The 22,190-nt window shown below is 43.7% G+C and overlaps 1 protein-coding gene across 2 annotated transcripts in view; it reads right to left on the bottom strand.

Moving 5' to 3' along the window:
* Nucleotides 1-22,190, bottom strand: part of LOC120957068 (protein sickie) — a 303,567-nt gene that overhangs the window by 273,421 nt on the left and 7,956 nt on the right. For both annotated transcript variants that reach the window (XM_040379025.2, XM_049610522.1), the window contains exons 2-3: nt 16,355-16,947; nt 2,218-2,333 (exon numbers count right to left, since the gene is read on the bottom strand). In XM_040379025.2, the coding sequence (XP_040234959.2) occupies nt 2,218-2,277 (60 nt within the window). In that variant the 5' untranslated portion in view covers nt 2,278-2,333; nt 16,355-16,947. The remainder of the gene's footprint in view (nt 1-2,217; nt 2,334-16,354; nt 16,948-22,190) is intronic.

Genomic DNA, 22,190 nt, shown 5'->3' with positions numbered 1-22,190 from the left:
GAAGGTTTTGTTAGTTATTTATGGTATTTATTTTCAATTTTCTAGAGGCAAAAATATGTCAAATTTTGGTGAACAATAAATATTTGGAAAGCATTCAACATAACCAAACCGCTTTAAGCTGACGTAATTTATTCAAGTAGCAATAACTTTTTACGATAACTTCAACGTTCAGCTCGTTACCGGAAAACAAGTCATTATTTGTAGCAACTAATTCTAATGACCTTCAAAGAATTCGCCTCCATCTCTGGTAATGTGCTTTCCCATAGCAAACGATCTCACCAAACGACCCATTAACACTATCAATCCAACAACAGAGAGAGAGAGGGAAGGCTCTCTCGTGGGGATTAAGGGACATAATTTATTTTAACACTCCCCTTGCTGCACACTAACCGTCGAACACATTTCACCACCAAAAAACCAACAACGAAAGGATGAAAAATCTGCCAAACACAGCAAACTCGTCCCAATCAATAGTTTTTGTTCCTACAAACGGAATGTCAATGCTAGTGATGGGCCTTTTCTGTCTACTCAACTCTCTACCACCACCCCTGACAGCGTGGTTGTGTGAGTGACAAATTTACACCACCCAGAAAAACACTAAAACCCTGTTCCGGCGAGCAGCAACACAACGACCACCAAAAGATGGTTGACCCTTCCAGAGGGCGCTTCAACGGCCTCGGTGTTCGAAAGCGAGCTCCCGGTACCATCAACTTCGGGGACATGGCTATAAATTTACATCCCCTCACTACCGGGGATTTGTACTCTCGAACTGATGTCACTGGATGCTCGAGCCATTCGAGTTCACTCTGCACGGTACGGTAACTAACCGAAAGGGCAAACAGAGTGTATTCTGCTTTCCAATAGGTTAGTTTTTGAGTGCACCAAACTCGCTCACTGCCGGTACAGGTTTGAATGTCAAGTGGAATGTGAGCGGCTAGAAGAGAGGAAAAGGCTAGAAGAACAGATCTCATCCATTTCCTTACCTCTGTTCGGAAAAGCTCTGGAACGTTGTTCTTTGTAGGGATTGAAATGAAAAACCAACAGATCACGATTTCTTCGGTAGGAGAGAATGCAATTATACACTTGGTTACAGCAGTCCAATCCTTTCGGAACTAGTAACGCAATGCTGCAGATAGTAGTGCAGCAAAACGTTCATCTCAAGAATGTGCATGCGACAAACCTTGTTAACTGGAGTCCACAGAGCAGGCAAATAAGGTTCAAACAAGCACTGTTTGTTTGGTCAAATGCATAGATTTAGGTGTTCTTATACACCAAATAACCAATACAGCAATATTAGCCTAAAAGTATGCAATCCTTATTACACACATTCTTATTTATAAAGCTATAACGCTACAATAACCTCTAATACGAATTTCTTAGTTTGCTCATGGACAAAAATGCCACCTGTGCGTCTTTCTAACAGTTCGAACTTGCAACTCCAGCAAAATACTCTATTACAATGCAGACATCGTCTCCGAGCATTGCACTGTTTATCTTTGCCTGCAACGATCCTATTCCTGTTCCAGTTTCCTGTGCACAGAAGTGACTCTATCAGCAGCATACATGCACCTTCGCTTGGAAACTGCTTATTGAAAGTAAATATGAAATTATAGTCCCCCATTAAATGCACTCAAGGGCGAAATTACCTTTCCTGCCAGTAAATGTCAATAATGCCAATTGGACAATCGGGAAGGGAAAAATCGACTCCGCTTGTATACAGAAGCGCACTTGTTTCTGATCTCCAGCTCTCACCCAAACGGGAGTCCTTTTGCCCCACTCCCCAACATGGGAATGCAAAAACCGAGATGAATCATTTTCGGATAATTAATTTACAATTTCAATTCACCGTCAACCTTCATCAACGTCGTTTGTTGACAGAAGGCGAACCAACTGATGAGGTGATTTGTAAATTGACCCCACCATTTGGATTCAATAGGCCTGTTGTCCCATTTGTTTGCTATTTAATATTCTTCGGTTCAATTGCTCGGTTCGAGTTGGGAGCGAACGGGAGAAGCCTGGCCGACCTACCGTTCTGTCATGGGATGAATTGACCTCTCACACTCCCATACAAATAAGCGGAGGTGGCGGTGGATAAATGATAGCTTAAGAATGACAGGATTATTATATACGTGCGTTACAGTCCCCGGCATCCCGGTTCCTCTTTCTAGTTCGCTGTAGCTTGTTTAAATTAATACACCACCCATTAATTATTCTCACCTGTATCGTCTCCTGTGCCGAGTACTTCTGCTTGTCCGCCATTTTCAGCTTGCCCAGCATTGCGTCCCGGGCTGCGGTCGATGGTGTCGGTCGGTTCGCCAGCCTGCTATTGGAACCTGTGCGGGATGAATGAACAAAAAAGCGTATAAAACACGTGAATTATTTAGTGCTGTTGGTGCGTTGGAGAACATTATTCTACACTTTGTTCTATGCCCGGAACTATTACCACCGTTCCCTAGAGCCTTCCCCGGGAAACTTGTTGTACTCTCCCAATAGAGAAAACATATTTATTTTGTTTTACTGTCCATGTGTTTTTTCGCCTTTTTCGTCTTTACTTTACCACAGCGAATGTGACGCTTTTTCCGCTCATACGTTCCTGATCAAATTGATGTGATTTACTACCGAAACCGAAACCCCGCAGGCATCACGTGCATCTCACGACCGAGCTCTACATAGCAACTAAGCCATCTATGATTGGATTTGGTGTGTCCAAGCACTCTTGTGTGCTTGTTTTTCGCTTGCCTCACCGATCCAATCCATCTAACCGCCAATGGAGCAGGACAGTTGCGCCATAACGCTATAACCGACCATCATGTGGGATTGTGTGTGTGTGTTTTTGCAATAGAAAAAGGGGGAGCCGCACTTGATGCAAAAACATTGATGTTTGATTGAGTTTGTGTTATGATAGGAGTGTAATTTTTGTGTCCCATGGGGAATCGGGAAACGGTGCATAAAAGAAGCATCATGGTTATGATAAACGAGTCATCAAAATATATACACACAGAAGCAAACAGTATGGAGAACGAAAAAAAACAACAACAAGGACTCAACCCTTGACAATGAGCGCGTATGACTCGATTAAAACATATTTTACATACAAGTATCACTCACTTTACTATGCACTCTACTAAGAAAGCTAATGATGAAATGGCGTGACCATGAAAACCTCCCTAAAAGGGGTCCAAAAACACACTGCTGGAGCTTCCCTTACCCAAACTAGTGGATAAATTATGCAATCCATCGTTTGTCATTGAAACGTTATTAGAAACGATGCAACGCCGCAAGGGTCGAATCTTCCGAAACAAGCGCAAAGCACACGTCATCACCAGCCGGTGGTGGTTGCTCATCAATTATGAATGTGTATGTCACAGGAATGCAATGATCGTTTGTATTGGTACATTTTCGGACAGAAAAGAACAGAAAATGGACATCCCTTTTGGACATCTTTTTTTTTGTCTCTCTGAACACAAACCGAAAGCCAAAAGAGTTCCAACCACCTCGATACAGCAATGTATCGAACCATTGAAATGGATAGCCATTAAGGACGGGTCATACATTGGTCCCTCCACATCCATTCCGCTGCAATGGGTAAAAATGCAAAACCCCAAATCCATCACAAGCTTTTACCGACACAGCTGTTTCTGTCTTCCAAGAAAGCCTTCCAGATCCCACCAATTCCGACGAAACAAATCGATTTGTCTCTACTAGTGGTGGGAGCTCGGAATCGAACCTACCCGATTCCTATTCCATGTTCGGAATCAAATCTGGAGCCGATTCCAGAGTAGAGTCCAGAGCCGATTCCGGAATGGGAATAGGTTACGTAATCAGAATTGGCTCCGGAATCGGAATCGACGTAGGAATGGCAATTTGTTCCGGTAACAGAATCAGAATTGACTCCAGAATTGTAATTTGCTCCGGAATCCGAATCAGTTCTTGAATTGCAATAAGAAGTTTCAGGAGCGAAATCAGTCCGGAAATCTCCACGAGAATGAATCGTTTACAAATAAATTTTGATTCTATGCTGCAATCAGTATGTAGCATCATTGGATCCAAACATCTCTTCTCATGGAGATGCCAAAACCGACTCCAATTTCGAAGCCAATTCTGATTTTGGAGCCAATTCTGATTCCAGAGGCAATTTCGATTCCAAAACCAATTCTGATTCCGGCACCAATTATGATTCCGGAGCCAAATCCGGAGCTGATCCCGATTCCGGAGCCGATGCAGGAACTAATTCTGGAAACTGATTCTGTACCTACTATCCGGAATCAATTTCAGAAAACTTCGGAGCTTGCCGGAATCGATTCCGAGGAAAACATCATTTTTCCCATCACTAATCTCTACATCTGCAGTTTGGTTTTTGCAATGCAAAGCCCATACCGTCAACGGTCAAGCTTGGTTTCAATTTAATGCTGACCTCAACACTTAGATCCTACCATCCTTGGGTTGGGACGTCATTGGGACATACCAAAGACACATCTCGCACACTGCGAAGGACATGAAGCCAATCAAAAGCCAGACACATATTGAGGATGCTCAAGGGAATCAGAGAAGACCTCAGAAAGGGGAGAAAACTGCGTACAGCGAAGGACGTAAATGGTTCGATATTTATTTAACTAATCAAACGCTCGATAAAACCTCAACACCGCACCTTGGTACCGCAGGGAACGGTTCAGTTGACGCCAGTCGAGATGCGAGCAGGACTTTTGTGATATGCGGCGGCAAATTCTTCCCCATTACCCGATCCAAACCCACCGGCTTATGAAAATCAAATCAAATACTCTAACGAAATGGAGCAAACTTTTGTGCCGCACTTACACGAGCGCGCTCCTGCATCCTGGGCGTGATCGTTGGCGTTTGGTTGGAGTTGTTTGCTGATGGTCCTCACATACCACTGCACTGGCATGTAGAATCTGTACCAGAAGGTGTGAAAATTTCAAGCATCCTTTCACCTATTTGCCTTTCGATTCGCTCGGTGGGCTCTCATTCTCTGGGCCTGGGGTTGCTGGGGTTCCATGCGTCATGCATTAGCAAACATTCCAATATCATCCTCCTCATCCATTGCGTCCTAAACGTTTCCTCCCGAAACAGAACCAATAACAAACCGCACCAGGCATTACATTTACGAATCCAACAACCCCAAATAACAGCACAGCCCACATCATCATCATCAGCAGCAGCACCGTAAAGGGCAACCGGCAGAAAACCGGCATTGAGATCTCATCATCGTAATGGTCCATCAGCTCTCCTCCCTGGCCCTGTCCCTTTCAGGGTTTGGAATATTGCCAAATGTCGATTGTGCGCGAGGATGAGTCAATATTTGTTCGATTCTCGATTCTCCCTGTCCCGAGGCTCTTTCAAATAGCTCGTAAACATATCACTGACATTGAGAGACCGGAACATCATCATCATCAACACAGACACACATTGGACCCTCTGTATTATTTCGGTGCTCCAAGTTTTCATTCCACATTCGGGGGGAGGTTTGCCTGCAGACACACATCCCCAACACATCACATTATTTTTCGGAGATGTAAGAATTGTTAGCAAAATATTGGAGAAACTTCATCCACGCGTAATCGAACCAAACAGCAAAGCTTGCCGGGGAAGTTGTGCTGAGAGCAATAGAATTAATTAAATTGCGAAAAATTGACTATTCCCCCGGGGGAGAACTCCTAAAGGGAACTCTACAGAAATTGGGGAACTTCCCGCCGATATCACGCTTCCCGTTTGACGATTGATTCCCAGCCAGATGTGGTATTCAATGCCCAAAAAGTGATAAAAACATGAAACTTCATGAATATAAGGCCTTTTTTCCTGAGTGTGTTAGGATTCATGGTTAGGTTTCCACTAAACCGATAACAGATCCAAACGGCCATGCGGCAGCATTTAGCACATTTTACAAACAACGGCAAACAACCAAAACCTTACCATTTTGGAGCTCCGGGAACACATTAACGTGGAGTAAAGTGCTTCTTCTCCCACCCCAAAAAAATCCAAGTGCTACCGCATTATCCTACAGTGGGGTTGATGCGTTGTGAGTTGTTTAGCTTTATTTCTTAAATACATTTGCCACGAAATTCAATTTACCTCCGCGCCCATTCTGCTAGAGCACGCGCGCATACACACAGAGCATCATATCCGATAATGGGCAAACTTTAAAATGCTTCCTAGAGAAAACGGCAGCTTTTAGCTGTGAACGCCTGTACTCCCGAATTGGTGCAGACAGCGAACCAATTTGCTATCGATTTTCGATTCAAAAAGCCACGACCGAAAGCGAGAAACAACGACACTCCGCCGCACTCTGCTTGCAAAACCAGCGTCGGGAATTTCGTAGATTGGTGCTACCAAACAATGCTAACCTCTTGCCAAACACGGCTTTCAATGGATCCTTCTTCCATGCTGACGTGAACCGTGACTGTGCCTTCAATCCCGGGGGCCCCCACAAACATTCCACAGCCGTTTAATTCCACCATCGCGCGGCAGTGACAGAAACAAGATGATCCGACCGATCCAACCTCCCAATCGTTCCCCCAAAAATGCTGGCGTTATATTGAACCATTAAAAATTTTCCTCCCAATTTAAACCTTAAAGAAATCTACCCCAAAATTCCAACATTGATCCAGGCAGGCAGCACGAGTCACGCTTCGATGCTAACCACTACCGAGCCATCATCATCGTCATAGGGCCCTTTGGGGAGCGAAAGCGTTGCCTATTGGCAAGCGCTACACCACTGGGTGAGTGAATGTGCCTTTTGCCTATTGGCAGGCGTAAAACCTCCAATACTTTAAAGGCTGTACGCCGTGTTCGGTAGTTTGGTGACACGGAGACGCGCCATGCTTATCGTTTGCAGATGATCTTAATGGTCATTGAAGCACAACGAGCTCCAACCGTCCCAAGCATCCGAAACACGCACCATCTTTGGTACCATTTGCCTGGTGTGGCGTGAAGCTGGAGCAACTGGAAACTGTTTCTAGGCTCCAATGGTCCCATTCCGGCTGACTTTCCATTTGGGTGATACTTCCTAAATTATTGTTAATTAAGAGGCCTCTCACTGGATGGTGTCGGGCTCCACGCCACTGACGGTGTCGAAAGGCGGAACATTACTATCCCATCCTGAATGCCGCCTCCATCCACCCGTTTGACACTGTCCTAAAAATGGTGGAAAACGTGAAAGATTTATTGTATTAAAGTGCGACAAACGCCGTCGCGTTCTCTTGCTCGGTAGCTTTCCCGCGATTCCTTTTTCTCTCTTTTTTGTTCAACAGTGTAATGAACTTGACGTTACGGCTTTTCTGCCAACGGATCGAGATGACGTTAGCCCTACGGGGGTTTTAGCCTGGGTACCTGGGCTAGACATCGTACGTTCGAGGGAATATGCCAACGAACGTCTACGTATGTTAGTAGTTAAAATAAAAGCTCTGAAGATTCAATTGAAAGAACAAATATGAAACACGTTGCACGTTCCCAGCAATGCACGGCACCAATGAACTCGACCGAACTCGTCGTCTCGTCTGAACGGCAGTCAGCCAGTATTAACTGCTTCCCCCCACAGGCGTTTCACCTACGAGCTCTTTCAAACCGCCACCCTGCCAATAACGCAATGTCCTTGGGCAAACTACGTTAAAAGGAAGCAAACGAGCGGATATGCATGGCTGAATGGAACCGGCTGAAAGCGCACCCATTCACCCGTTTTGCATCGACCCATGCTATGGACGCGGGCTACGGTGCGCGATCAAAACTGCAACATGTTAACATGCCGGCCGGAATCGACTGCTGCACACAGTGAAATGTTAGTGGAGGAAATTTATGAACGAAAAACTGGTCAAAACTTGTTGGCAATAACGTGTAAATAATTTGTTCTCGTGTTTTGAGTCTTACGAGCGCCTAAATGTATGCTCCTACGGCTGTTGTTATTTACTAAAGTAGTTGCTTTCATTTCAGAAATAACAAAAATCTGCATTGCATACATTTAGGCGCTCCTAAAACTTATGAACGGTTCAAGCCGCAACGATACAGTTCGTGTTTTAAAAGTTTAGTGATAAAAAAGTAAAAATAAGGACAAGTCGTTTTCCTTACTAAACAATGATCATATATTGTAACTTAAAATGGAAATTAATCCAAACTGGACTAAAATAGCGTATTCTCCTACATTTCCAAAAAACAGTAAATAACTTTCCATTAATGAAACATTTCGCTGCTTCAAAAAGCACCATTACCGGTGTCTAATTTGACTGCAACACAAAACATTCCACTTTGCCTATTGCACGATGCTATATTTCTCCAATAATTACTCTGCAGCGATTTGCCCCTTCCGTAACAGACGATTCGCGCGCGAGTTGACCACCAACGGTGCTTCCATTAGCCCACCGTTAGCCGAACCTGAAAGCTGAACCCACTCACACGGGCTGTGCTCTCAGTACATCAGCGCTGAAAACGCTCCAATAAATTCTAGTTTAATATTTATGAAAACAGTGCGATAAGGTAAAAGCAAATATACATAATTTTCCGGTCCTTTGTCCTATCTTTCGCAGCGGGGGCATTCAGCAGTCCGGAATATCCATTGACCCGGCAGACCGCGGCAGTTGCTACTGCTGCCGTGCCAGCATGCCAGCTGACCGAGCTGTGCTTATAGCGGACCCTTCTGGCGCTCTCGGCAACAAGCGACTTTTGCAGCGAAAACGGTCGGATACATTTTATTGCAAATATTCAAATTCGCTTCAAGGCAGTCCATCCGGTTTGCTCGCGCAAGACGATACCCCCAAGTTCCGGTTGCACGACAACTACCGCCCGAAAGGAAGTACATTTTATTCCTGTAACACGTAGCTCGTTCGTCGTAAGGACAAACAGGAAAGAGTCGTCCAAAGACAAATGTTGCAAAAATTAGCCACCAACAAGCACAGGACGGGGTGTAATGTGTCGTTCCGTTTCTTGAAACTGTTAGCTGTATGTGCTCCCTTCTAAAAGCTAAGCTGGGGCCTGGTTTTCCGCCAGAAGAAACTGCTCCCCAGTGGCGACCCACCCTGATGCTTGGTGAGCGCGGTTGCTGTCGAATAAAGTTCACTTTCAACTTTATCACTACCAAACATGCACCGGCTGTTGCTGATTTGCCGCCACACAACACATTTGTCCCAGCCCTCAGCGAGCAGCAGCAGCAGTGTTTTGTGGCGGGCATTTTTTATTGTCTTGCCCGACGTCTTGCCCGACAGGAAACTAAGGAAGCAGGAAAAAAAGCGAATAAACATAAACTTTAAAAGCTGCCCCTTCGGAACCAATAACCTTTAGATTTTCGGCAACCAAGAACGGGGAGGTGTCGGGCCTCGCAACGACCACTTTCTTGGACGTGAGAGCATTTCTCATAAAAACCCCCGAAGTACAATTGAAGTGAAAAACTCTGGGTGCAAAATATTTGCTTCGCCCTTTGATTAGTAGCGCAAGGGAGGCTGCCCATTCCATCGGTTGCAATTGCTTTCTTCTCCCTTCACACCCAGCATCATATCGTTCCAGCAGAGCGCAATCTTTCAAATGGCTGGCAGAGGGGTGGAAATGGATTGCGTTTTCTGCTGCCTCTTCGAGACGAAACCACGCACGGACACGGCGGTGCTGTGGGAGCTGTCCCCTTCGTGGGCATCGCCATGAAATGCCTACACTGTATGCGAGCAAAAATGGTCTTATCCGACCGACCGAATGGCAATGTTTCTTTATCAAAACCTTGCCACTCGCTGTGCCGTGGAGCTCTACACCGCTGTCGAACTACTGCTTCGTTGGTGGTAAGTTTTCCAAGCGACGTCTTAAAGCTACACTTCCTAGCAAAAAGGTGGGGGGGGGCAGAAGCTTCTACTAGACGTTGCCTGTTTTGCGCTACCGCTTTTGAGGGCCAGAAAAATAGGGGAGGCTTCAATTTGGCTTAGATTTAGAATTGAAAATCGATACTGATTTGCATAACGGGAAGGCTCTGCCCGTGTTCCCGTTGATCCCTACAGGAGACTTTTATTTGCATCTTAGCAAAGGGGGCAGCAAGATGTTTCGGGTATAAAGTAGGCCTGCTTGCGTATAGTGAACAGCGCTCCGAATGGTACGACAGTATTGGCAAAAGCCATTTTTGTTTGTTTTGTTGAACAAGAAAGTTGTATGCAAAACACACACAAATACAGCAAATGACATGTATCGATCGTGTTTGTACTAATTAAAACAGTATTTATGATCGAAAAAGTTGTGTTATGTTACATTTTAAGTTACGTTAGGTTAAGCCCAGGTTAAGCTGGAGACGCTGGCAATTTGCCTTAATCGAGGTTTAGTTATCATCAATAACATATTTTGTTACAAGAAATGAATACATTTCCAAGACAAGATTTTATTTCTAAATTATCTCTCTTGTTTACATATTTATAAAATTGGCAGTAATTTATTTTCAAGGGCGCATTTTCTATCGTTTCATCACTAAACTTATCTAATAGAAACTACACTGAGGCATAACTTGAGAACGCATTTGTCACCAACGCTCACACTATGAATAACAAAAATAATACCGAGAGGAAATGGCAAGATATATATACATGTTTACTGTCGCCAAACTTCCTCTCTCATGGACCATGGATGTCGCGACAGTTTGAAAACTTTTGCCTCATACCCTTGCAAGAAGATACGTTGATTGAATCATTCGTCATTGTGTAATTTATACTGCTGGTTTTAGCCTGAAAGCTAAGACACATAGTGTAGCTGGTTCAACATAGTATAAGTAAGGATATAAATGGTTCAAAATGCTAATTTTTCTGTTAAAAATTAAAGTTTTTTGTCTTTTTGCTCTATTGGCACTTTCATAAAGTCCGCCTGACAGTATGCAATTCATCCACCATCTAATAGTAACGCGTATAATTATAGGTGCATTTACAAACTTGTTCAATTTTTCTCTTAGAAAAGATAATAAGTATCAACTCATCTTCTAACTTTAATTAAATCTGGGTAAAATAACGTCAAACACGAAACTCACTACATCAAAATCAAATGTAGTGCATAATTTCAGGCGTTTTACACTGCAAACTCATTCCACCGCTTTGTTGTCGTACAGAAGGGTTCCCAAAATCACAGGTTCTGCACCATTGATTACCTAAAAACTGATGCTCGCACAACGCACACCTCTTTTGTTATATGTCTCTTGTATATGTGTCTTCCCCATGTGTCTTTTAATTACCCCATATCAAATAAACATTCCAACAGTATATTGTTTTCATGAAACAGCTGAGCCTTCGTTGTAGATTATCATTATTATTATTACAATCGTTACACAACACCTTTGTTCTTTCTTCTACAATATCAGCCCTATGTTTACTTAGCACTTGTAGATAAATTTAAGACCATCCTACCTTCCGTTCCATCGCATTTCCTTGTCTTTGAACGGGAAAGAAACAGTAAATAATATAATAATAAGACCATCTGCTGCCAGCCACCAATGAGGCTGCTGTAAGTGGCACACCTTCTGCTGTACCTTTTTTTCACAACCCTCCATCATCATGCAATCCCAAGAAGCACACTTTGTTCATCTCTTTTTCTAGCCTGTGCTCAAATTTCCCTGCTATAGTTTGTGGTAATTAAATGAACCGACGCTTCGAACGCTACGCTACACCCTTCCAAGAAAAGAAATCCACAACAAAACATCCGTTTTCCGACACTCTTAACTTTTTGCAAAAACGAGAACACACACCCACCCCTAATCCACTTCTGCTCGTGTGGGCGTATTGTGTTCAACCTTCTTCGTTTCGCATTAACACCCCGCGGGCTGCCAAGGGTGAAGTGCGCACGGTTCCGGAACCTTCGCACGCAACCGGGACGCTGCTGGTGTGGATGTTATGTTACATTTACATGCAATTAGGACATAATTTCCAATGACATATGGTCGTTTGATTGGCAGCCGAAAGCACCTTCCGGCATCCTGATCGGATCGCGGGCACGGGTGAGAGTGATACGAGTGTGCCAAAAGACGTACCAAAAGACGGTCAATGCGTAAGGATGAGGTGATCAAATGAGAGCGTAATAATGGTACGAACTACTCGCACTAACCTGTAGACTGGTTATTTTGGGCTTCGAGGACATAGTTCTATGATTTTCTGAGACAATTTTGAGGTTTGTCACTCAGATTGCATACTTTATACTTTGCAATGCAAATAACCGCCTAAAAGTATGCAACTCGCTGTACAAAACGATCCCAATTTTGATATTTGTAAAGTTTGACATCTATTCAAGCTTTCTAGATGCCTTTCTTTCAGCATCGAAGAAACTAACACGTCTAGCGTCCCTATCGTCCCCAACATAAGCATTCATTTCCGTTGCGTTTCTCTCTTTTACCGAAGAAAAGACATAGTTCTTTTCATCGTGCCTTATCTGTACACTGCTCCACCAGGATTGGCCGTAAAGAGGGAAAGAATTGGCAACAAAACCAGCCCTTGAAAAGGATACATGACAAACGAAAGCACACAAAAAACGCAGACACGACGCTACATGGAACGGAATCGTATTGTTTACGGGTTACTTCCGGCCTGTACCAGCTTTAGCACCACCAGATTCAAGTCCAAGCAAGGTCATAAAGCTGCCACTGGTTAAAGCCTACATCTTGCTCCCGTACTGTGCCGTTGTTTGAAGCCAACCCAAACAAGGGGAACCAACCATTCCAAAAGAAGAAAAAAACGTCTCTCAAGTTCTAAGGACACACGTGCCAGGAACGTGTTAACGGTTTGATTTACGATTGCAGGTTGAGCTGCTTTATTGGCTCCCGAGTGTTAAGGGGATCGGGCCGGCGAAACTCGCTTCCGCTCGGTGTACAAGAGGTACAAAGATTTGGGAAACAGTGAAGCGACCTCAAATCTTCCCAAACGTCCCAAACTTGAGACATAAAATCGGAGGAAAAGGTTCTAGTGCCCTGCTGGCCTGCCGAAATAGTTCCCGAAAGCTTCTCATCAACAGCGGGAAAGTAGACGTCACATTGTTATTGTAAAAAGTAGGGTTGCGTACTTACTGCGAACGGGATCTATCCCCCGGCCACCGTGTTTACGAGCATGACCCGATGGCCACGTCGCAAGTATGGCAAGACATAAACAAAGTACGTGAGTGTCAACGGAATAACCTTAGGATAAGCTGCAGACACAGGGCTTTATCCTTTTTCGTTGGTTCGTGGTGATCGGCGAAGGTCGAATTCCTACTACGAAAACAACCTGTACTCGGGCATGTTCTTGCTTTATATTTTTGTGGGTTTTTTTTTTCTCTTTCCATGACATGAGACGGTGTATAAACTTAATTTAAGCCTTAACCTTTACGCACCGGTCACGTTTTTAATTCACAACGAAAAGGAAGCTCACCCACAAGCCCACAAAAACTCCAAAGTTAGCTCGCCCGAAAAACTAGGCTATAGTTCTTGTAGCGTAACTGCGCAAATTATGACATTTTGTGCCGTGTCTGACTGGCCTTCATAAATTGGGCACTAAACGAGCACCAGTCATTAAACTTTTGCATCCTCGGGAGTGCTCACGCCGCAGCAAGAAGGGCTGTAAAAATGTGTAAGTAAGAGATTGCAGCAGTAGTAACAGCAACAGCGTCTTGGCATAAAAGTAAAACAGATATTTTTGTACTTTTTATTGTGCTCATAGCGAAAAAAAAGGTACAATTACTTATCTTCTTGATTGTTTCGTAGCACACTAATTGTGTGTAAGTGCGTCTTCCGTCCAAAATTATCTTGCTGACATGGTAAGATATTTAATGGCACTATACTTTATCTTCATCAATAATAAATAAAGTCGAACAAATGCACAACATTTATATCTTTTACATGTTTTAGATCACTGTCCAAATATACTACAATATGGAAATCCATCGGTTTAATTCATTAATAACAATCTCTATTTCGTCTGTCACATCTATTTCGTCTATTTCGTCTGTCACAAGATAGAATGGCTCCGTTCAAAATGTTATAAAACTCACAAAGACCTTTTTGAAACAGCAAACATCCAATAACATAACATCCAATAAAGGAATACCAATCCGTTGTCAACAAGGACATTTTACTTATTACCATAGTTGCCGCTATTGTAACGCGGATTGCATACTTGTAGGCTGTTCGACTCACAAGGTATGCAATTCGCAAATCAAAAAGACTTTTACGCTATTTTTGCTTTAAAAACGCGTTTCTTTATCCCTTTCTAGCTTCATCTGTAACCAAAAACTACGCATCACGTGTTTCTATTTTTATTTAACAACTAACTACTAGTTCATTTGGCCTTGTCGAGCTCTTTCCCTCCCTAAGGGACTATTAGGAACCATCAACCTTGACTAGGGGTAGTAAAATTTGATTGTCTGGACGCTGTCATCGATCGATCGAGAGCAAACGAAAATGCATGCGAAGAATCACAAGACGCACGAATTGATTTTTCCCAATATTGTAGCAGTTCTTCCCTCCCGATATGAACTTACATATAAACTGCTACGCTATTTCGCCCAAAACAAACATTCACTTTTGAAGAATGCTAGAGCTAGAGCGGAAGAGCGAAAAAAAGCTTACGACACGCACTAACTAGTATCTTCGCCTCGTGCTATAACGGATGCTAAAAGTCGAACGCTGACTTGTTTCCTTCAACGCGTTTCAAATGTTGCAAGCAATTGCAAGAACATCCCCTCCACCGCCTCAGAGCTCATCAGACAACACAGTCACGTTCGATGCCATACTTACTGGTCGTGGGACGCCATCCGGCCCCTGTGTCTTCCAAGCGTCATTTTCCCATCGAGGACGATTTTTTTTTTTTATTCTCTCCTCACAACCGCGCGTTCTCGCTTTTCATCACTTTTATTGACATTCATCAAGACTTGACTCACCAATGCCGGCAAAACCTTCCCCTTCCAAACCGGAAGGGAGCACAGCAAATGGGAGTTAAAAGGAACAGTTCTCGTTACGGGTTCTACCTTTACTTTCAGTTTTTTGTGTGTGTTAGCAGACATTTGGTTTCTATTTCAAATGCACAGAAGAAGAAAAAAACAAGCTTCTCCATTACGGAATGGAATAAAACAAAAACTCATCAGTCTAAGCTCCAGAGTTGTCTTTTGCTGCGCAGACATAGAAAATATTGTAATGCTATTCCGCTTATGAGCTTCCGGAGCTTCCGTTCTGTGGCGCGTTCTCGATCAAATATTGATGACATGCAAATCATGAGCATCCAGTGTCGTCAGCTTCCCTCACTTCTTATGCTCCAGAATAAACATTCCGATGATGCACAACTACTGCCCGCTGCACGGTTGGCAAGCCAATCAAAAGTGAGGATCTCTGTCCCATCGTCGCTCGGTCAAGTCGTTGCGGTCTAAAATTGGATACAACACTTTTTGCGACCAGCTGGAACTACTATTTGCCATAGCCATAGCACAATCAGCTGTAATTTTCATGCTAATAAACTCACTATGGTCAACCAAATCAAGTGCATTCCGATTGATGGCAAGGCACAACACAATGAACCATCAGCAAATCTGCATAACAGTCTATGCATAATCCATCAAGCACGGATGCAAATTATGTCTCGTTTCCATCACTATTGTATTGTGAGCCAAACGGGGAATGGTGGATGGTCCTACGTGGTCCTCCTACGTCCACTAAGAACGTTCTATAAAATTTAATATTTCCAATTGCCGCATCGAGAAGCCAGCTCTTTCACCACACATCCCGCCCTTTCTTTTGATCCATTTTAAATATGCTCATTTTGTTTATGGACTAACGAACCGGCAATAAAGAACAGGATTGTATAGGATTCTCAAACAGTCCGTAGACCCTGGTCCACATTTCATTAATTATCATAATTGGCCTGAATAAGCTGGCCTACCGTCAGCCATCGCCATCGTGTTTTATCCTTTGCAGGACACAATAATCCTGCCACGCGTCTTCTCAGGAACCGCTGTATCTGCACCGGTCAACTGCAGCGTTCGCTGTCGCTCTATTTCTTTTTATTTCATTGCAATTTATTTGTCATTGAGACTACCTTTGGGTTTTTTCCTTTTTTTTCTGTACAAATTTTCTAGCCTTTGCACCTTGGTTACCAGAGCAGAAAGGGAAACAGACATGGAAAAGAGGATTTTTTTGCACAACAATTAAAACAAACTTTACACTGTGCAAACAGCTTGCTCTCCCACTGGCATGCAAAACAGGACCAGGCCCAAAAGACGGTAAAATAAGTGAAAGAAATAGCACCTCCCGGCAAGGATTCGCTTCGCTTGTTCGTTCTTATTCTGGTCAGTAAAACAAATCCCTGCCGTACCGCTCCGCTAAGCCTGCCCCGAGCAGCAAAAGAGAACGAGAGTTGTGTTTTCGTGGTGCCGTGACCAGGATACTTACCGTTAAATTTGTTTCTTCATTATCCCACGGTGCATAATCCAACCGCCGGGGAAGGATCAGCATATACACACACACACTCTCTTTTGCTTTTGGTTGTACACTTTTCACGCCGTAACACGCTGAAACACGATACGCGATAAAACACGCAAAAAGCGACAAAACTTTAAACACACCACACCTTTCTTCCTTTTGTTGCTCAGCGCTAGCTTCACTCTTTGCCTTTTACCGGAGGATGGAAGATGTTGGGCCAAATTTTGCACAAATAACGGCCGCACTTTTATTACGCCGACAAATCTCCCCCCGACAAAACTGCGCCTTCAGAACACTGTTTCACTATCACACTGACACGATACGCGATACGCGAGACATTTTCGGGCGAATGGTCGGCTTTTGCTCGGTATGGAGAAGGACACGTTTGCAAACAAGCGTTTGCACAGATCACACCCTACAGTGACACACTACACATACACAAACACACATTCAGGGGTTGTATACCTCACTACTTTCCCTTTCTTATCACCGAACTGCTGTAAACATGAACACACACGCGATGATCACAGTAACGTACACCCTTACAAGAAAAACCGCTGAATCTGAAGTTGTAAGAGATAGAGGAAATTCGGTGAGAATTGAAAAGAAGCTGCCCCTGCCCGGAGCTTAGCACCGAAGCCTTAAAACAAACGAACACAAACGCGAGACACAAACGCGGAACGAGCAGGATTAAACTTTACACTTTCGAAAAGAAAGCAGAACAAAATATGGAGACAATCTCGACAAGGGGGAGCAAAGACACTCCACCGTGGGGTGTAGCTCCATCTGGCGGATAGTATTGGAAGCCACGTCAAAGCGACGTATGAACTCCCATTTACACACTTTGGTTGCTTACTTCACTGCCACTGCCAGCATCAATATATTACATTCAAAGTGTAGAATGCAAGATTGTAATAATTTTTCACTTTTCACTTTTGCACGCTGCTCGGGATTTTTCACTTTCACTTTTCAATTCTTATTTTTCTTCTTAAAGAGGCCATTTTTTTGGCTTCCCTTTTCCTGCTTGTTTTTTTTTGCTTTCTGTATCACACTTTGACTTTTTCCATGAGCGAAAGGGAGCGATGGAGCAATGGTGTTGGTGATGATGATGATGTGTGGCCATTTATTATATTTATTGCACTGAAAACATTCCACCACTCGCTCACACACACACACACACAAACACCTACTGATAGGCAGCGCACAGTTAAGCAAGATGAAATGTGTTTTGCCTGCCACAGTGTGACTAATAGAATATTCTCCTTCCGCCCACCGAAAACACCGAAGCTTCACAACCAACTTGCCAGCAAGTAGCTGCAATCTATTTCTTTAACAGCCAACGAAGACGCTTTCGATAGTAAGCCTTCATCGGTTTTGCTCCCAGGAGGGGCACACACACACACACAAGCGCTGCCGTTTATTTCGCGCTGATCCCTTTTATTGCCTTCAGTGGTTCAGTCTTCCGGGTGCAATCCTGACCGGGTCCGTTGGTGCAGTGTTTGGAGCTGGTATTCCGTTTCTATCGTATTCACCTTCCACAAGGACTATGTGTGTATCTGCAATAAAGGAAGTACAAAAAGAACAGCAGGGAGAGTTTTAAAATCAATGAGTGCACAAAAATCCTTCCAAATTAAAGTGATCAATTTGCTGGCGCGGCTTGGGAAATGGAAAGAAATGGATGAAAAATAGCAACTGCCAGCAAAGTGGTGTGGAGAAGCTTGCATGAGCTAAAGCGTACAATGAATCGTTGCAACAAGTTTGTGGAGTGTACACATTCTTGTTCACTTTCTAGAATGGATTTTGGAGTCTTTGAGCTACAAAGTGAGAGTGATTCTATTGCATTGGAGTTCAATTTCAAGCGGTAAATTGCTTCAATTTGTATTCCAACTTCTGTGACTTCCAGTTTAGCGTTTAAAGCGATCCAACCAATCCTAACTGAGCTACCATCTTCAAGACAGACCAAACATGTAGGACGCTGTAGCTGTACTTTCCTTCCTTCTTCACCAATCCAATCAAAACGGATGTAACATTTTCCAAACCTCCTATCCGAGGCAGGTTCGTGCTAATTTGACAATAAATATAACCTCCGATCGACATTCACCGCGCTGTGCAGATACCAATTAAGCATCAACAGCAATACCACACACCAACGGACGTGCCGGCGGCTGCCGGCTTTCATTCTAGTGATGTGCTGTATGGAGCGCACCCACGGCTCCGATCCGACTCCGACTATTGTTAGTTCGATTCCGACTCCGACAAAATGAAACCACTAGATCCGCCCGGAGTCGGAGTCGTTCGGAGTCGTCCGGAGTCGACCGGAGTCGTCCGGAGTCGATGACTCCGAACGACTCCGAATGACTCCGAACGACTCCGAACGACTCCGAACGACTCCGACTTCGGGCGACTCCGGGCGACTCCGGACAACTCCGAATGACTCCGAACGACTCCGAACGACTCCGGGCGACTCCGACTCCGGGCGACTCCGGACGACTCCGGGCGACTCCGACGACTCCGAACGACTCCGAACGACTCCGAACGACTCCGGACGACTCCGACTCCGGGCGACTCCGGACGACTCCGGACGACTCCGAACGACTCCGGACGACTCCGAACGACTCCGAACGACTCCGGATGACTCCGGATGACTCCGACTCCGGGCGACTCCGGGCGACTCCGTACGACTCGAACGTCTCCAAGATGTCAGAGATAGCTCGTTTAAAAAGGGTTTTCTCACAAAAACCTTCATCCAGTAACTCTCGACACAGGAGCAAACACACGCAACCAAACACTTCTTTTAATTTGTCTCTCACCTTAACAGGACCTTCCAAATGTGTAGACATTGCCTCGATCGTACTAAGGTGTGACATCCCTTCCCACTCTCGGTTTGGCGTCCATTCAGTCACATTCGGTCACAATTTATTTCCGATGAACAAACGAGGTTAGATGAAAGCAATTTATCAACGACACTGTGACTCTCCCTTGCCGTGCGTCCACAGTGCAAAACAGTTCTTTTCCATCCCGTGGCCTTTATGTGGCGACTAGAATGGCGTAAGATGAGCGAGAGAGAGAAAGAGAAAGCCATTCGTTCTCATTGTTGATTCATTTTCATTAAATTCTTTTACACTTCTGCACCCGCTTGGGGGAGTGAAAGATTTCATGCTTTCCCCGTGCTTTGCGCATTCCTGCAAAACGACCTACAAATCAGCTACAAGAGGGAATCAGAAACCTACCAGCCCCTGGATTCGCTCCTTTTCTGATTCACTTGTATGTATGCAAAATGTAAACTTTCTTTCTAATTACATTATTTCGATTCACTCATTGTAAACATAATTACGATCGTTTGTTATGCTCCCCTTCCCCAAACGTTTCCTTCGCAAGGAGAAAGCCTCGTCATGTCCTGGTATTGGGGGCGAGAAGTAGGAAATGTTCCACCCTCTTGCTGCACACTTTTCGCTCGCATATTATGCGTCCGGCCGATCGGCTCGAGAGGGCTCGATACAATCGAAGCAACAACACTTAACACAATCCAGTTTTCCCCCCAAGTTTACAATCGACAAAATACAAACGCACCGCTTGCCCTGAGGCACTTGAATGAATATTTTACTACCATCCTAGGCCGGTCGGCCAGCCACTTGAACGCGGAACGCGGAAGCGATTTCCATTCAGGTGCAATCAATCGGTCGTCAAACGAAAAAAGACAGCGGCAACCATTACCATAGCAATCGAACCACGCTTCCTTGGCGCATTGAATAACGAATTAAACAATTCGAAGCGCAAACTGCATTAGCCGGCGAAGGAAGTGCATTTCGGCGTATGGTTGCACACTGCGCGGCCAAATGCACCACAACAAACCCCGTCCATTCGGGTTGGATCGATTTTTCCGTAAACAATTTTTACGTTTCCCACTCCCAGACACTCTGCGTGTGCACACACATCTGAGTGCACACACATTGGTGCAAAAATAGAAGCAACAAAAACAGTGCCGACTCACAACGGCCCACTTGTGTTTTTCGTGAGATCGTTCCACAGACGCCGGATGACTCATAACACCTGCCCGGGGAAAACCCTATCCGAAAAGAGAGAAAATGCTGTCAGAGATGCTGCACACACAGGTGTACCACACTCCTCACTCACCGCAAACCGCTCTCGATGGTCATCTGAAATGCTCTCCACACATGAGACAACAACAAAAAACAAGAAACACTTCAGTAGAAACGAACACGATGTTCCCTTTTGCGCTAATCCAATCTCGTCTCACTCTCCACAGTAGACCCGCACACTGCCTTTCGTGCGATAGTGGTTTGGGAATTTTCCTACCAAAGTCCCTCAGGATGAAAGGAACACAACCACGACAACCTCAAACGCATTCCCGAGTGCAGTCAATGTGCCTCGCTTGCTTTAGTCGGGCTTTACATCGCTCTTGTTTCAGCGCTTCACTTTGCATTCGAGGTTTCCGAATGAGATTGGCATAAATTTGCATGTCAATGGGGTTTTTTGTTCCAAATCGAAGAGTGTGTGTATGAATTACTTTTTTATTATTTTTTGTTATTAGTTCTGAAGTTTTTTTGAATATCGATTCTATTTAAAATCCATTTTAGATACAGTCAAAGATGCATCCTTTCAGCATTCTCTGGTAGGTCCTGTTTGCCTTTCATTTAGTAATTTTTTTCATGAACGACGTAACACATTTAGCAACACCTGCTATATAAGACATTTATGTGTTTCAATGGATTGGATATGTTGGAATATGTTTTATCTTCGCAGTCACAACCATTTTTACCATGAAACACATCAAACTTATGAAAAAATACATATTTTTGTGACTGCTTCGTTGTACCTATAATGGTGGTATGCTTTCTATAGTGGTCGTATTGTGTTCCTATAGTGGTGGTAAACAAAGATGCTTCAAAACAGTGTGTAATATCAACGAAACCGTGTTTGGACGCTGTTTTCGTATAAATAGCAAGGATTACTGCCATAATTTCGATTTCTAACATAATTTTATCGAAAAAATGTATGAATTTGGTTGATGAAAATATTGACTAAAGTACTGTATAACACCTGTCGTCAACTCACTCCCGGAAGAAAAAGCTTAATTAGAGGTATATTTTTCATTCAGCCAGATAAGCGAATGTTGGCCTATGTTTGGTAAATTACTTACAGAAAACTCATTTCTGTTGCTTATTTTTATGAAAACAGTACAACATGTCAAAAATGTCATCGGACACAATCTAAAATGTCATGTTTTTATTGATTTTAGAACTAAGATCACTATAGGAACATGCCTATTTTGCGTACCTATAATGGCACTATGGTAAAAAAAACACTTAAAAATGCATAAATATGGTCAAAAGAGGCAAACAATTTTAGTAAAACAATAACATTTCATAACAGTTATGTTGCAAAACTAATAATTGCGATATTATGTGGTCATTTGGAACGTCAACAGAAATATGAGATTCGTTATGAAATCCTAAGGATTTTGTAAAAATGTTGACACATTTCACAAAACAATGGATTTTTCGGTCACTAAGTATCGGAATGGCCCCATTTATCTTTTAAATCCTTTGTTAAAGGCCAGATAACGTTTCACACTAACATAAATAACTTAATTACTTTTAATCTATCGTATGCAACGCATTTTAGTGCAATACCATTACTATAGGTACGTTTACCCTAGATCTCAATCGTTTGAGGTACATTCTCATACAAACCGACAGCAACTGATTCTATTAAAGATCATATTTAGTATCAACGACTCCAAAACCAGTGTATCACCAACTGGAAAAACTCTACCAGTTTTCGG

The sequence above is a fragment of the Anopheles coluzzii genome, chromosome 3, assembly GCF_943734685.1.
Source record: "Anopheles coluzzii chromosome 3, AcolN3, whole genome shotgun sequence".
In the NCBI taxonomy this organism is placed as follows: domain Eukaryota; kingdom Metazoa; phylum Arthropoda; class Insecta; order Diptera; family Culicidae; genus Anopheles; species Anopheles coluzzii.
This window is presented reverse-complemented; position numbering and strand designations above follow the sequence as displayed.